The sequence below is a fragment of the Vigna umbellata genome, chromosome 2, assembly GCF_029865625.1.
Source record: "Vigna umbellata cultivar VRB3 chromosome 2, Vumbellata_1.0, whole genome shotgun sequence".
NCBI lineage: Eukaryota > Viridiplantae > Streptophyta > Magnoliopsida > Fabales > Fabaceae > Vigna > Vigna umbellata.
Window position 1 is genome coordinate 41,523,528 of NC_142166.1, and position 16,627 is coordinate 41,540,154.

General features: G+C 30.5%; 1 protein-coding gene across 1 annotated transcript; it reads right to left on the reverse strand.

The window, feature by feature from the left end:
- Positions 1-8,624: 8,624 nt before the first annotated feature.
- Positions 8,625-9,464, reverse strand: LOC124845441 (uncharacterized). Its single transcript, XM_047322539.1, has 2 exons — positions 9,236-9,464; positions 8,625-9,007 (listed from the first exon to the last, which is right to left on the reverse strand). The coding sequence occupies exons 1-2, from the start codon at positions 9,462-9,464 to the stop codon at positions 8,625-8,627; spliced, it is 612 nt and encodes a 203-aa protein (XP_047178495.1).
- Positions 9,465-16,627: the final 7,163 nt, after the last annotated feature.

Genomic DNA, 16,627 nt, shown 5'->3' on the forward strand with positions numbered 1-16,627 from the left:
GTTAAAATATATAAAAAACTTTTTAAACTCATGAACGGAAAAATACCCAAAAACAAAACCACACAAAAAATGTATTTCTAATCCTAATACAAATTCAACAAATAAAATAAAAACAAAAAAATATAAATAGAAAGAAAAACATACTAACAAAAAACGACACTAGTAGAAAAACAACTTTTTATAATAACATTTTAAACCATTTATATTTCACTTGCCATAATAAGTGACGCAGTGGTAGAATTAGGGTTAAATATGTTTTTCGTCCCTTAAGTATCACACAATTTTAGGTTTAGTCCCTACTCGAAACTTTAATTGTTTTTAGTTCTCATGGTTTTGAAATTATTACTGTTAGTCCTTAAAATTGAAGGACGTTAACTTTTGTTTGATGTAGCAAACGGCGTTAACCCCATCGCCTCTCTCTGGCACCCGACCCTCATAACTTGTTTCAAAAAAATCTCACCTTTAACAAAACATTCTAATTGCCTTCAAAATGCCTCAAAGAAAAAACACTGCAACGGCGGAGTAGTAGTTTTCCATATGCCTGACTTGATAACCTTAAAAAGAAATGGTAAAAAATGAGGGAGGAAGGGAGAAGCACCATTAGAGAGAGAAAGAAAGGGAGTGTAGACTTTCAGAGATGAAATGCGGCAAAGAGGAGATGAGAAGAGAAAGGGGTGGAAGAGTTATAAAAATATTATTTTATTAAATGAAGAGAAAAAATCGTGAATTGGGAGGTGTAGAATCAGTAAAACAAAAGTAACATAAAGATAAAAAAAGAAAATATAAATCAAAATTTATTCTAAGAGAATAAAATAATTAATCATTCTCTTTTTCCTAAACAAAATTATAATTTATTGAAAAAAGTTTTAACTCATTAAATATAATTATTAATAGAAATAAAAATTAATAAACACTAATAACTTAATTAAATTTTATTATCAACCCATAAAGTTATAATTAATTTAATGGAGACATAGTATTAAAAAAAAGTCCTTTTTTCATAATTATAATTTTCTAATTAATTTAATAAAGATATATTAGTAATAAAAAAAATGGAAACATTTTTTTTCTTAACCATAATTTATAATAGAAAAATATTATTATTAAAAAAATTAAACATTAACATACTTTTGACACAAAAATACCTTATTCGTATTTTTTTATTGATTTTTTTCCAATTAAATTCCTAAAAGAATGAAAATAATAAATAGTTTTATATTAAAGATGATAAAGGTTTACCTTATCTTCTATATATTGTGAATTATTTAATAGCAATGTTTGTTTATTATAAGCAGAGATTTGATAAACGATGGTTATCATGTGAAGTATTACCTAATATTTGTGATTGCTATTAAGTTATTGCATTATTATTTAGTTAGTCTTTTTTTATATTTTTCACATAAATAGCTATAGTTATATTTAGCTTATAGATAAATGAGTTCATCTAACTTAGAAAAGAGTTTAATATATAAATAATTTGGTCTATTTTACTTGTGAGAAGGTTTGTTTGTCGTTAATAATTTTTATAATTCATCACTTTCTATTTGAGCACGTATGTTTTCTAACTTTTATAATCATTATGTTCATAAAATATATTTATAGAGAATCATTTTATTCTTTATCTTTCTTTATATATTAATACAAACTGCTGCTAAAGATTTAATTAAGAGTTTTGTATTTGTAGATTGTTACTCCTTTATCGACATGGATTACCTTTATTTATTCTTTTTGTCGTAAGAAACATATTTAAGATGTTAAAAAAGATAGTTAATACCATCAAAATTAAAAAGTTTAACACATATATAAGATTCCACCACCCTCATGTGACTTAGAAGTTAGTATAAAGCGGTTGATAGAAACAATTTCTTTAAAAAAACACCTTTTTTTTCGTCTACTTTTTTATTTAATTTTATAAAAACTCATTTATTTTAAGTGATATTATATATATATATATATATATATATATATATATATATATAGTATTCAAATTATCCAAATTGGAGATTGTTTAGAGATGGAAGGTTGACACATTCGGCTGAAAGAAGTATTTATTTATTTATTTAGTTTTATAAAACTAGGTCGTTAGGTGTTTGGTCTTGTAGTGAACGTTTCACAAACGAGGAAGATAGAAAGAGGAACAGGTAGGCGTGACTGCTTCAACCAAAGGTAGCAATGCCAAAATAAAAAATAAATGCTTGTTCCTTCGTAAGATATTTTTATTTTAAGAAAAATCCGATAATATTTTTGGTTTAGTGTTAATAACTTTTTTATCAAATACCCTCATATGTCAAATTCAAATCATGAACATAAAATTATGTTAAATATAAAAATATTATCATTTAAATTTAATTATATTTTAAATCCTTATAAATTTAAAAACTTTTAATTGAGTCTTTAATAAATTTTTATAGTTCATTAAATACTTAATAAATTTATTTAAAAAAATTTTATAGTTCATTAATTACTCAATAAATTTATATTTTTCAATTGAGTTTTTAATGTTAAATATTCCTATTAAATTAAGTAGCTAATGGAATTATTATATTGTCATATTATGACATGTGACAACAATTAAGAAATGTGACATGACAAAATAAGAATTACGTCAACCATGCTCTTAAAAATTTGATTTAATGTCTCTGTGGGTCTTTATTTTGGTCCAGAATTTTAATTAAGTTCCCTTTCTTTTTATCGTCTCAATTAGGTCTTCATTTTTGTAAAATTGGAGCAATTAAAAGCCTGCCGTCAAATTGGACAAACGGCCGTTTAATTGTGCGTTACGTGGCATGGACAGTGTTTTCACTAATCTCACGTGGCATTAAAAACGAGTTTTGTTTTAAAAAAATGAGGTTAAATCAGCTTTAGGAAAAGAGCACAGTGGGAAAACTCATTACGATTCCCACTTCAGTAATTGGTCTTCCCCTCTCCTTCTCACACACAACCAGAGTGGCGGTGGCGCTTTGGGAGGCGGAGTGTGAAGCTGCGCTTCTCCTCACGTGAGTCCTGCGCGGTCTTAACGTGGTGCGTCCATGTGACGCGTTGGCCGTGGAAGGCGTCGTGGACGGTGTGGTTCGGGGCGACGGCGAAGGAGATGCAGTTCAAGGAAGGCGAAGGAGATGCAGTTCCGTGTTTCATTCGTTAAAGTTCTGGTTTTTATATTGTTAATTAATCTCTAGAGCATTTATCTCCCTCATCCAAGCTTTTCTGATTATCATCATCATGCTATGAGTGAAAGGTGTGTTACATTGAACTTAAACAAAACCCTGTTTCTGTCCACGAATATCAAGTAATAAGTCTTACCATCTCATGGACACTTGAAATCAAGTTATCTGATAAGAAATTTGCATGAATGATGATAAGCAATTTGCATAAATGATGGGACCCCTTCCAGTACTCATATCTCTAGTTCCCATCTAAGTCTAAAGCCACATATGCTGCAATGATGTGGAAGATCATCAAATAATCCACTAATTACAGATGAATGGAATTCTCGTAACACTGCTTCAGGACACCGGTACAAGAACATACAGACGATGGCATGGTTGATTCATCATAAGCCACTTGGTTCAATCCCAAGTCCTGACCTTTCCTAGATGAATCAAATCCCTAATTTCAATTTTTTAAAAAAACCCTAATCTGAAACTCAACCAAGAACGTGATCCCCACCACCCACGAGAATGACCATTGAGATGCCGAAACGAACCCTCCCTCCTTGCACCACGAAGCGGATTGACCAACGTCCTCGTGCAGTCGCCGCGACCTTGCTGCTCTATCGATTTGTTATCGTCGCGCCTCCGCTGCCCCTCCACAAGGTCTCTGCCTATGCTCGAAAATGTAGAATATTCTCTCTCCCAACGTTGAGTCTGTTTGCGTCAAAGGAGAAAGGGAAGAAGCTTCAAGCTTCTGGAGTTTTGCTTTTAACTGGAACATAGAAGAGATGGGAAAGAGTTTTCCCTTACGCGACCCTGGGCTGCACTTAAATTTTTACATTTTCTTCACTTTGCCCTTCCCTAAATCTGATTCAATCCAAATTTTTAATACAAAACTCTTTTTTAGTTCCACGTGGATTAGTGAAAACACTGTCCATGCCACGTAACGCACAATTAAACGGCAGTTTGTCCAATTTGACGGCAGACCTTTAATTGCTTCAATTTTACAAAAATGAGGATCCAATTGAGAAGGCAAAAAGAAAAGGGACTTAATTGAGATTCTGGACCAAAATAAGGACCTACAGAGACATTAAACCTAAAAATTTTTAACAGCAGGACTCAATTGAAAAAGTATAAATTTATTGAGTATTTTGATAGCCAAAATTTATTAAGAATTCAACTAAAAGTTCTCACGTTAATGGAAGACTTAATACATAATTAAATCATTATTTATTACAATTTTGCAATTATATTATTTTGTTAAAAGCAAGAAATAATGTTTCCAAAATTTTTAAAATAATTTATAGTTTCATATGATAACCTATTGTTTTTTCAAAAAGTTGCGATTATTTGTTTTATGAAAATACCATTAGTGTTAATGTTTGCTGTAAGGCGTAATCTACGGAATTAAAGAATGACATTGATAAACATATAAGTAAATTGCGAAAGGTTTTAGAATTCATTTTCCAAAGAAATATTGAAAGGATCATGCTAATAGAAAAGAGAATAGAAGGTAGAGAGGAAGGTATGCACTAAACAGAATAAATGAAGTGACTGTATTATTTTATAACAGAAGAAAACAGTGTTTATATACATGAGATACTGTGACTGATACAACAGTAACAATATAACAGGAAACCGAACAAAACAATAAGTTTGAATTACAACAAACTTCAATATTCTTCCTTAATTCAAACTAACTTAAGAGAAACCACATCAACTCCTCTTTTCAGAAAATCGAACCTGTCACCAGCCAATGCTTTGGTTAACAGATCAGCCCATTGTTTTTCAGTTCTACAATGTGAAATTTCAATTTTCCCCTTACTTACCATGTCTCTGAGGAAGTGAAATTTCACTTCTATATGTTTACTCCTCCCATGATTCACCGGATTTCTAGCTAGATTGATAGCAGAAGTATTATCCATTTCCAGCTTTACTGGACTCTCCATTTCAATTTTCACCTCAGCAAGCAACTCCTTGAGCCAAACTCCTTGGCAAGCAACATAACACCCAGCGATATACTCTGCTTCACAACTCGACAATGCAACAACTGATTGTTTCTTAGATGACCACGAGATTGGTGGTCCATTAATGAAATAGATAAAACTGGAGGTGCTTTTCCTCTCCACAATATCACCTCCGTAGTCTGAATCACAAAACCCTGTGAGTTTTAACTCATTCTCCTGACTCCCATAAAGAAACAATATGCCATCAGTTGACGTGCCTTTGATGTATCTCAGGATGCGTTTAGCAGCGTTCATATGACTCTTCTTGGGTTTGCACATAAATCTATTGATCAGACCTACACAAAATGTCAAGTCCGATCTGTTGTTACACAAATATCACAAGGATCCTACTATCTGCTTGAATCTCGTTTCATTTACCTCCTCTTCAGCTTCATCCTTTCTCAACTGTTCATTCACTTCTAAAGGGCTTCGGGCAACGTTGCATTGATGCATCTTAAACCTTTCCAGCAGCTCCTTTACATATTTATATTGATGCATAACAAGCCCTCTTGCTGAACGAGTAAACTCCATTCCCACGAAATAGTTAAGTTCTCCTAAGTTCGTCATCTCAAAGTCGTTCTTCATTATCTCCTTGAATTTGTCTATATCCTCAATCTTCGATCCTATCACCAAAAGATCGTCGACATACAAACAAACAATCAACAAGTTACCTTCTGAATTCCTTTTCACGTAGACTCCATGTTCCACTATGCATTTCTCAAACCCGTGAACAGTCAAAGATGAATCAATCTTCTTATTCCAGGCTCTGGGTGCCTGTCGTAGACCATACAATGCCTTTTGTAATTTGTATACCTTCTCCTCCTTATCCTTCTCTCTGAACCCAGGAGGTTGCTAACCATAAACCTCTTCTTCTAACATCCCGTGCAGAAACGCGAATTTAACATCCAAATGGAAAATCAGCCATCTGTTTGCACATGCAATCGCCACAACCAGGAGTATGGTTTCTAGTCTCGCTACAGGTGCAAACACCTCATCAAAATCGACTCCTTTCCTCTGCAGGAATCCCCTGGCCACAAATCACGCTTTGTATTTGGAAACGGTGTCATCTGGGTTTAACTTCTTCTTAAACACCCACTTAACACTAATGCTTCGTTTCCCAAGTGGAAGATCTACCAACCTCCACGTGTTGTTTTTCCTCAATTGAGTGGAGTTCCTCTATCATGACATTTCTCCACACCGATTGTTTCAATGCATCATCCACGTCTACTGCTTCTGCTCCAACCATGAGCGCTATGTGAATCAAACTCCCTTCTTCATCAATCGATGCATCAGAATAAGTTTCAAAACCAGAGAATCTGGATGGCTTTATTATTTGTCTTCTTGGTCTTTGAGATGCATCCCTCAAATCAATATTATTGTCAGAAACAACCTCAGCCCTTTCTTGCTTCTGATCATCAGTAACTTCATGCATCAGCGTCTTCTCTGGGCTTGCATGCATATGATTCCAATCCCAGAATTCCTTCTCCAAAACAATCGCATCTCTGCTGATGATCATCTTCTGTTTCATCGGATCATATAACTTGTATGCCCCAGTAGCATGATACCCTACAAACACCATGGGCTCGCCCTTGTCTTCCAACTTGGTCCGCTTTTGATCTGGGATATGAACAAACACCATTGAACCAAAAACTTTCAAATGCTTCACGGATGGCTTTGTTCCTATCCAAACTTCAAGTGGCACTCTTCCTTCAACGCGCTTAGTGGGACACCTGTTAAGTAGATAAACAGTTGTCGACACAGCCTCAGCCCACAGGTTCCGTGGCAAGTTCTTCTCTTTGAGGAGACATCTGGCCATGTTCATAATGGTCCGGTTTCTCCTTTCAACCAAAGCATTATGCTAGGGCGTATACGGTGCAGTAACCTCATGTGTTACGCCTTTGCTCTTACAGATCTCTTCAAACGCATGTGAGGTAAACTCCCCTCCACCATCAGTTCTTAAGACCTTCAGAGTCTTGCCACTCTCTCTTTCTACACAAGTCACATATCTCTTGAAAACCTCCAGCGCTTCACCTTTTGTCTTGATAGTATACACCCAACTCATTCTGCTAAACTCATCCACGAAAACAATGAAATATTTGCTTCCTGCCAATGATGAAACTTCAAGCGGGCCACAAATATCTGAGTGTACTACTTCTAGACACTCTCTTGAATGCATCTTTATCTTTGACTTGAAAGATTTCCTAGATTGCTTGCCTACCAAACAAGACTTGCATGCATCAACTGGTAAAGAAATGCGGGGTATACCTGAAACCATATCCTTTTCTTCAAGTTTCTGCGTGTCTCTAAAATTTAAATGACTGAGACGCTGATGCCACAACCAACTCTCTTCAATCTTTACAGTAGACAAACATTGCAAGTTTTCTACTGCATCTAACCTTACTTGAAACGTCCTATTCTTCGAAATTTTACTGGTCAAGATCAGCCTTCTGTTACTGTCAAACAACTCAACTTGATCATGATTTCCCATGATCACCGTGTTAGCAAAAATCAAAGATGAAGTTTTGATGATGAACAGATTTGCACAAGTCAAGATCCATAAAGACAAATTGAAGATCTCTGTATTTTATAAAGCTTTTATAATAATCAAAGTTGATGTAATAGTGCTCAAATATGTATTAGGGTTGATTCTTGTAATTTATATTTGATTTATTTAGTTAATCGATTATTCCTGAGAATAATCAATTAACACTAGCCGTTGGGGGTTTCAGATTTGAAAAACTAGCCGTTGGGGGTTTCAGATTTGAAAAACTAGCCGTTGTACTCATTATTAATCGATTAATATTTATGTTAATCGATTAAATGCGTTAATGGCCCGTTTTCGAAGAATGGAAGGGTATTAGGCTGAGTCTATAAAATGGCTCACTCTTTATCTCAAAAATAACTCTTCCCTTGTGCTCTAGTACTCAGAAATCATTGAGACTTGTGTGCTCTTGCTCAGCTAAGGAAACTCTGTCTGTAGAGTTGGTGAAATACTGCTACGGTGATAGAGGAATAGCTGGTTCATCCTTGGTGTGTCTAAGGAGGTGTTCGGAAGAGAATCATCCTTCGTGAAGTATTCGGAGGAGGTGTTCATCCTTCGTGAAGTATTCGGAGGAGGTGTTCATCCTTTGTGAAGATTCAAAGGAGGTGTAAGTTCGTCTCTTGTGGTTTCAAGAGAGGTGGTAATTTCTAAACTGTTACAAATTGTTTTTCTGTGTGACTAATATTTGTAACTGTTTTGTGATAGTGAAAAAGGTTTATCTTGTTTGAGATAAGCGACTGGACGTAGGATCCTAGTGATCTGAACCAGGATAAAATCATCTGTGCAAATTTCTCTCAACCTTACTCTCTTTATTTGTCTTTATTATTTGCTTGGTAAGTTTAATTGAGTAGAAATTAAAAGGCACACGTTCGTATTAAAAACCCTCTTGGTTTGTTATTCCACGCTAACAATTCCGCTGCAGCGATTCTAACACACCGTGTATCCCTTTTCAACCAGTTGTCCAATGCTGAGAAGATTGCATTTCATACCAGGCACGAACAACACGTTGGAGATTAAAGCTTGCGAACCATTCTTCCTGTTGATTATCACATCACCCATTCCTTCAACCATTAGTGTGTTGTCGTCTGCAAATCTGGCTTTGCTCTTCTTTGTATTATCAAAATTAACCAGCCACTCTCTATTGCATGTCATGTGATTCGAGCAACCTGAGTCAAGATACCAACCTTTATCCAATGACTTCATACCTTCAGTAGTTGTCATTACCATCAGGATTAGTGGTTTTGAATCTGATTCTTCCTGTGCAAGATGAGTCTCTTTGCTTTGAAACTTATTCTTTTTCTTCCCTTTGCCTGAGAAGCATTCATATGCAAAGTGCCTGAATTTATGGCAGTTAAAACACTCAATGTTTCTTCTATCTTTCTTCTTCGAGCTCTTCTCAGGATTCTTCTTTTCTGCAGAATCAGATCTTTCATCTATTTCTTCTACATTGCTACTTTCTTCTGCACTGCTACTTTCTTTCTTTCATTTTCCTTTTCCTGATTTCCCTTTCCATTTCTTGAAATTATTTTTCTCATTACTCTTAGAATGTTGAACTTTCAACGCCTGCTCGTTGAGTTTAATAGGATTTCTTTCACTCATTCTCATCTTATGCGCCTCTAATGAGCTTTGGAGTTCTTCTACCTTGAGTTTTTCCAGGTCTCTTGACTCTTCGATTGCTACCACAATGTGATCAAACTTCTGTGGTAGTGATCTCATGATTTTCTCAATCAACATAAGGTCTGTAATCGTTTCTCCACAAGCTTTCATTTGATTAACGATTGACAATATTATGTTGAAAAACTCATTCACTTTATCTCCATCATCCATCAACAAGTGCTCGTACTGCCTTCTTAACGATTGAAGCTTCACTTTTTTAACCTTTTCTCCTCCGGTATAGCATCTCACCAGTATACCCCAAGCCTCTCTTGTTGTGGCTACATTCTAAATCTTTTCAAAATGCACGTCGTCCACGCATTGATGGATGAAAAACAGAGCTTTATCATCTTTCCTCCTAAGCTCCTCCTTCTGTTCCTCTGTGCCACCAAGATCAGGTTCACATCCCCTCTCTTCCACAATCGCACTGACACCTTGATAGTGAAACAATACCTTCATCTGTGCACTCCACCTATTCCAATTTTTATCTGTGAGAATAGGAAAGCGTGCGGCAGGAATATCAGCCATGACGCCTTCTCTTTTCTTGTCCAAGAACTGTCTTCTTGACCACCTTCAACCGTCTTAAGCACACCCTTCAGCCACCTTAGTGACACTGTGAAGAAAGATTGAAAATGCACATCCCCCAGGTTTTTACAACCTGGCTCTGGATACCACTAATAGAACAGAGAATAGAAGGTAGAGAGGAAGGTATGCACTAAACAGAATGAATGAAGTGATTGTATTATTTTATAATAGAAGAAAACAGTGTTTATATACATGAGATACTGTGACTGATAAAACAGTAACAATATAACAGGAAACGAACAAAACAATAAGTTTGAATTACAACAAACTTCAATACTTGCGAGTTAGACTGATTTTTTTAAGAATATGAAATTCAATAAATTCATGAGAATGATTTGAATATTTTAAATTATAAGAAGATTTCGTGATATATTTTCTCTTATTTATATTTTTATATTATTTTATTAACTTAACATCAAATACCGTGTTATTGATTAGTTAAGATTAGAATATTGTTCACTTATCTTAATTTAAGATGTTTTTGTTTAACTATAACTAGTTTATTATTGCTTAACCTCGTTTGAAATATCATTGACTCGGTCCAAATTAAAACAATATAGATTTTTTTTATAAAAGAATCCTTAAAAGTGAAGTCAATTATGATTATTTTTGCCAATATTGTTACTTTTTTTTTATTTATTAATTAAGATTATATTATTTCCGAATTAATATTAGTCATGATTTATTAGTCAATATTAAAAAAATCATTGTATACCTATTTTCATAACGGATATCATACTCTTTTTTTCACTTGAAGGTTATTGAGATTTTTTAGTGTATTTTTTGCATATATTTTTCTTATACGCATTATTCAATAGGATATTTTTGTCAATCTTAGCTAAATGAATTTTTTATCGACAAAAAGTAAATAAAAAATAATTTTCTTGACAATGTCAAAAAATAATTCAAATCTAAATTAAAAAACTAATCTCGATAGATATAAATAAAATAAAAAAGTCGCATTAACTTCAACTAAAAACTAATTTAACTTTCTTTGATCCGGAAATAATATTAATTAATATTGACAGAAAAATATAACCAGTTAATATTTTTGAAATATTAAATACTTTGGAATGTGATAATAAAATGTTGTATTTAATGATAATTGAAATACTATTCATAATCTATAAAAATAATTTTTATTAAAAGAACTTAAAGCATAGTTTTAAACTGACTTATAATGAATGGACCATGTTAGTCTAGATAGATAGATGAATAATAGGAAAAAATATATTAAATAAATAAAGAAAGGAAAGTTTAATAATTAATTGAGATAGTGGATAAACAATGAATTGAATTAAGTTACAATAATAATGCTATTTATATGAAAAAAAAGGAAAATGTATTAGAGAAGTCAGTTATTTGAATGAAAAAGATGGTTTATGCTATGATAACAACATTGTAACAAAGAAAGTTGTGATACTGTGAATGTACAGTTTGCTATCTTTTGACATTTTTGCATTGTTGTTGTAATAATTGAGGTTTCAAACAACAATTATAACTTTAATTAATGACGTTTTTGCAACGACAATCATTTGTTGTAACTAACTTGTGCTACTGACCCACATTGTTGCCATACCAAACATACCTTAGCAATCAGAGTAGCTGTGATAGAATATTTTTTCAAATTTATGTTCATTTTTTCATAAATAACATAAGACCCAATCATAACTTATAATTCCTAAATTTAAATGTGTTGCTGCAAAGTATTTTGTGCACATTTAATTTACATTATTATTATATATTGATCTCATTGTTATAACTCTTTCAAAATGACCAAAGCATATATCTATCAATAAAATAATAAAATTACGATGCAACGAATAATAGAAAAAAAAAAGTCATTGAGATAACTTATGTTTAGATTGCTGTATACTTTCTGCAGTATTTAATGTATGAGTTTCTCACATATATTTAATTAATAAATAAAATACGTTGGATAAACTTTACCACGTCAATAATTAGAATGATAATAATAATAATTATAAATTATCATATAAATAATTGTCCATCATTAACATCATTAAAGTTATTGCTCTCACGAAAAGAAATTTGACAATCAGTTTGTAGTCATCAACTAGGTGTCTCAAAAAAAAATTAAGTCTAATTTTATTTTAAAATCTGTATAAATTATATTTTGGTGAATTTGAAAAAATAGAAAATGATGAAAATAAGAGAAAGAAGAGTGAAAAAAACACAGGTTAAATATTGCATCATCAATAATTTTAAATTATATAATTTTACATCATTAAAGTTATTTATGTCAAAATTTATTAAATTCAGCAATATTGAATAATTTATATTTTAGTATATTTTATACATATACGTTACATTAATTTTGATTTGTGTAAAAAATATAAGATAATTTTAGACTATTATAAAGTTTTTGTGTAATAATAACTTTCATGAGTTTTAAAAACACATAATCTAATTGAAAGATATTAAATAGTGTAATATTTTTTATAACTTACACCACATTTGATTTTTTTTTTCTGTTTTTATAAGCTAAAATTTAATTTTATGTATCTCAACTTAAAAAAAGGTTAGATTAACTTTTTAAAATGGTATGTGTATAATTCGATTATAAAATTTAATTAATTATTTTCTTATAAATATTTGTGGACAAACTTGTTCTGATAAGTCTTAATTATCTTTCCTTTCTATTTGATATACATCCAATAATTGAATTAAACGACTTCTATGCAAGTACTGGTGAAATTGTTTGTTTGAAAAGAAATTAAAGAAGATTAGACTAAGGATTAGATGAGTTATTTCTAAAGCATATTAGGTAAAAACAAGAATGGTAAAATAGTCTATACCAATCATTTAGTTTTGTAACATTGATATTAGTTTTATTTTGATAATTAATAATGTTATTGATTAATTATTATTGACTTAACATTATCCTTAAATATTATTGACTTTTCATGGCATGCCATAAAAATTCACAATTCACTTCAATCAAGTATATCTCTATTGTATAATCACATTTCCACAGGTATAATAAAGTATATTCATGAATTATTAAAATATTAAATATATCTTAAAAATATTCGTTAAAATATTACCTCAAATGAAAGTCATCTTAACATATAATCTTAGTAAAATTACATCATAAAATAGTAGTGTAAAAAATTTTTTTTCTAAAAAAGAAATTTAAATTTACTATATGTTAAAATAAAAATAATCTATTTTAATTTCATAAATTTAAACGAAAGTTAAATTTTATAATATTTTGCATTCTTCTTATGAACAACTAAATTATATATATTCTTTAAAATGTATATTCATCTTAATGAATACTTAAAGTACCATTAACAATTACCAACCTATATTCATTGAACTCTAATATTCATCTCCGAATTTTTCAACAAATATTGTTTTTTTTTTCTTCAGTCCTAAAGTTTTCACTAAATATCAATTTTGGTTGGTCTAAATTAGAACTATCTGTAGCTGTATCTTCAATCTATAATTAGCAACCTGTTTTTATGCAATTGTTTTCTTCCCAGCATTATACAAATTGAGATATTTTGGTCACACATAGGCTTTTTGACTGATTATGGAAATTTTTTCAAATCATTCACTGATTTTCTATGTTCATGTACTTAACTGTCTAAAAAAGTTCAAGTCTTAAATACCAAAGTATTATTCTTTAATTGATAATTATTAAATACTTTCTTTTTACATTATAAGATTATGCATTCGAGTGCATTTTGTTTTTTTTTAATTATACTTTTATTTCTGTAAAGTATAGCATATTTAAAGAATCTAAACTGTGTTTCATATGTTTCTATAAACTCTTCCTAAAAAAAAGTGTTCCTATTAAACTTGTCACGTCAGCGCATGAATATATCATGTCACATGAGATCAGTCAATTTACTCTATATACTTTGAAGAAGAAAAAGGGTACACTATGAACCTACCATGACCTAGATGCTATAATCTTCCTCATCTTCAAGTTTTTAAAGTTGAGGATAACATGTAAAAAATTAAATTGGCTTAGAAACAAAATATTAGGCACATAAAGAAAATTTTTAGATTGAAAATGTCATCTACCTTGATTGTTATATTTCTTTTAAGAAAAAATATTTGTACATTTAATCTTGTATGTTTCAAGTAAATATATATATATATATATATATATATATATATATATATATATATATATATATATATATATATATATATATATATTACTTTTAGATTAAATAAGTTTAATATTTCTGTCCTTTTATATTTTAAAATTAGAATATATGTTAACACTGATAAAACAAATAAAAGGACAATAAGCATAAATCTAACAAAATAAACCACTTACGAGTCAAATGAAAATTTGATACTAATTTGTACTTGTTCATCTTTTAAAAGGAAACCCTAAAATTTGGTTCAGATCAATCTTACAATGATGAAATAGGCTGTTTAAGGTCTAAAACATATTTTGAATTTTAAAATGTAAAAATAAAAATAAAAATTTAAGCAACATAAATAAAATCAATTTTAATATTTAAATCTAATAATCTAACCCATGTAATAAAATAATATTGTTTTATAATAATTTTAAATTTAAAATCATTATTTATAAAGATGTGTCCATGGGATGTTCCCAACACAAGTCCATTTAAACATAATAAAATAATAGAAACACTAACATATATTTTATAATCAAGAGCTCAATTATTGTTTCAAAATAGTCAATAATTTTAAGTTCAAATGCATTAAATATTCAACCCATAAAAAAACAATACAGCAAATGATGAATAAAAAATTCAATTGAAATAATTAATGTTAGTATCTGAACTGATGATCATAAAGTTAGGTTTAAATGAATGTATTTTTTTTCAATATTATGTTGAGCTATAAAAAATTAGAATAAAGTTGTTGTAGAAATAAGGTATGAAATAAGTTGAGACTCTTTGTTTCTTTATATGTTATAAACTTTTTGAGAAACTGTACCATATTAGTTTGTGGGATGAAACAAATTGCACAGGTTATACTTCTTAAATTTTTAATGATAGAAAGTAGAAGTTACATGGTTGGAATGAATTTATCATGCAAAGCAATCATAATATGTATGTCTGACTCTCTCCACGCGGTGTGTCACAGATTTGCAATACACCTGCATCTATATTTAATGAAAAAGTTGTTTTGGGACATCTTAGAGGGTGGAGCTTCATCATCCTCTACTAGAAGAAAACTAATGTTGGAATTTTATGTTTCTAAGCTTAGTGCACATATTGAGATAATTTTGATGAAAAAATTATATATAAATGATATACCACAATTCAGTTGTTTGTTAAGAAATTAACTATGATTTACTATGCATCACTATCATTATAACATAACTAATATATTTAAATTTATTTATTTATTATAAAAGTTAAATTTTTATCTTATGCAATGAAATTTGGATACCAATATTTAGTATATAGGAAAAGAAAATACTGTCAGCGAAATTAATTTTTGTTTTGTAATTTAAACATTTTTTTCCTATACATGTGAGAATCCGTTTACACAAAATAAAAATAAAAAATAGAAAAAGAAAGTTGCACATGTTTTCTGTGAAAATGGTACACCTATGTGGTTAAGACTTGTATATTTAATGTAAAATAAAACCTATTATCTAACCAGCAGTTTGTACATCATAAAAAAATTACTAACAAAGAGATATTAATGTATCCATTCAAGAGAAAACATATCTAATTAGACATATATTAATACAGTTAAAAAAAACATATTTACATCTCTAAATTAAACACTCAGTGAACTCATTTCCTTTATCTTTATTGAAATAGTGTTTTTCTCTGTTTTCTAAAAAATAATAAGAGAAAAAAAAAGACAATTTTAAGTTTCAGAAACTCATTTCTAATTTTTCCCCTTTCTCCTGATTTAAATTTTAGACTTTGTCTTGTTAGTTGTTTTTCCTACCTTTAAACATGGGATAAGTAAGAAATTGGATATATTAATTTATCACTTTTTTCATTAATATAAAACTCCCTGTGTTTACTAGAATGGAAAAATTGAAAGTATAAAAATCATATAAAAATAAGGATTGTTTTATAATTGGAGTAAGTAAATATAATTAATTATGTTGTTGTTTTTATAAATATAATAAAATAAAAAGTATGGTTGGTTTTGTGATTTTTGATCTGTAGAGGAAGTATATGATAAAAAGGTTTAGTTGGTGAAGATTGAGCATAGTGGACATTGACAAGACATGGTTCACGGTGCAGTACTTCCTGAAGCGGAGGTTGGCTATCACCTATCTTTCATGCTGTACCTTCCTCATACAATACAATACAACTCTGTTTCTTTTCTCTTCTCTTCTCCTATCCCTACCCCTATTCCTACTTCCTCTCACTGTTAAAATCATCAATCCATTCTCTCTGTCTCACCCTTTTCTCTTTTCTTCCATCCCTCATACTTCTGCACTCAAACAATAAACAATAATTCAAATTTCATTATGTCATTATCGATTTCTTTTTGTTTTTTCTTTTAATATTTTATGTGTATATCCTGCAAAACTTAAACAAAGGGCCGTACCAATATCATGCTCATACTGGTGTCTGGTAGCTGGGCCAGATTTTATGTTGTTTTTCAAAAAGTGAAAATGTTGAAGGTTTGATTGGGCAGAGGCACCCTTTTCTTTTCATTTTTCTGTTATCTAAATCTGAATTTAATTCCCTCCAAAACGT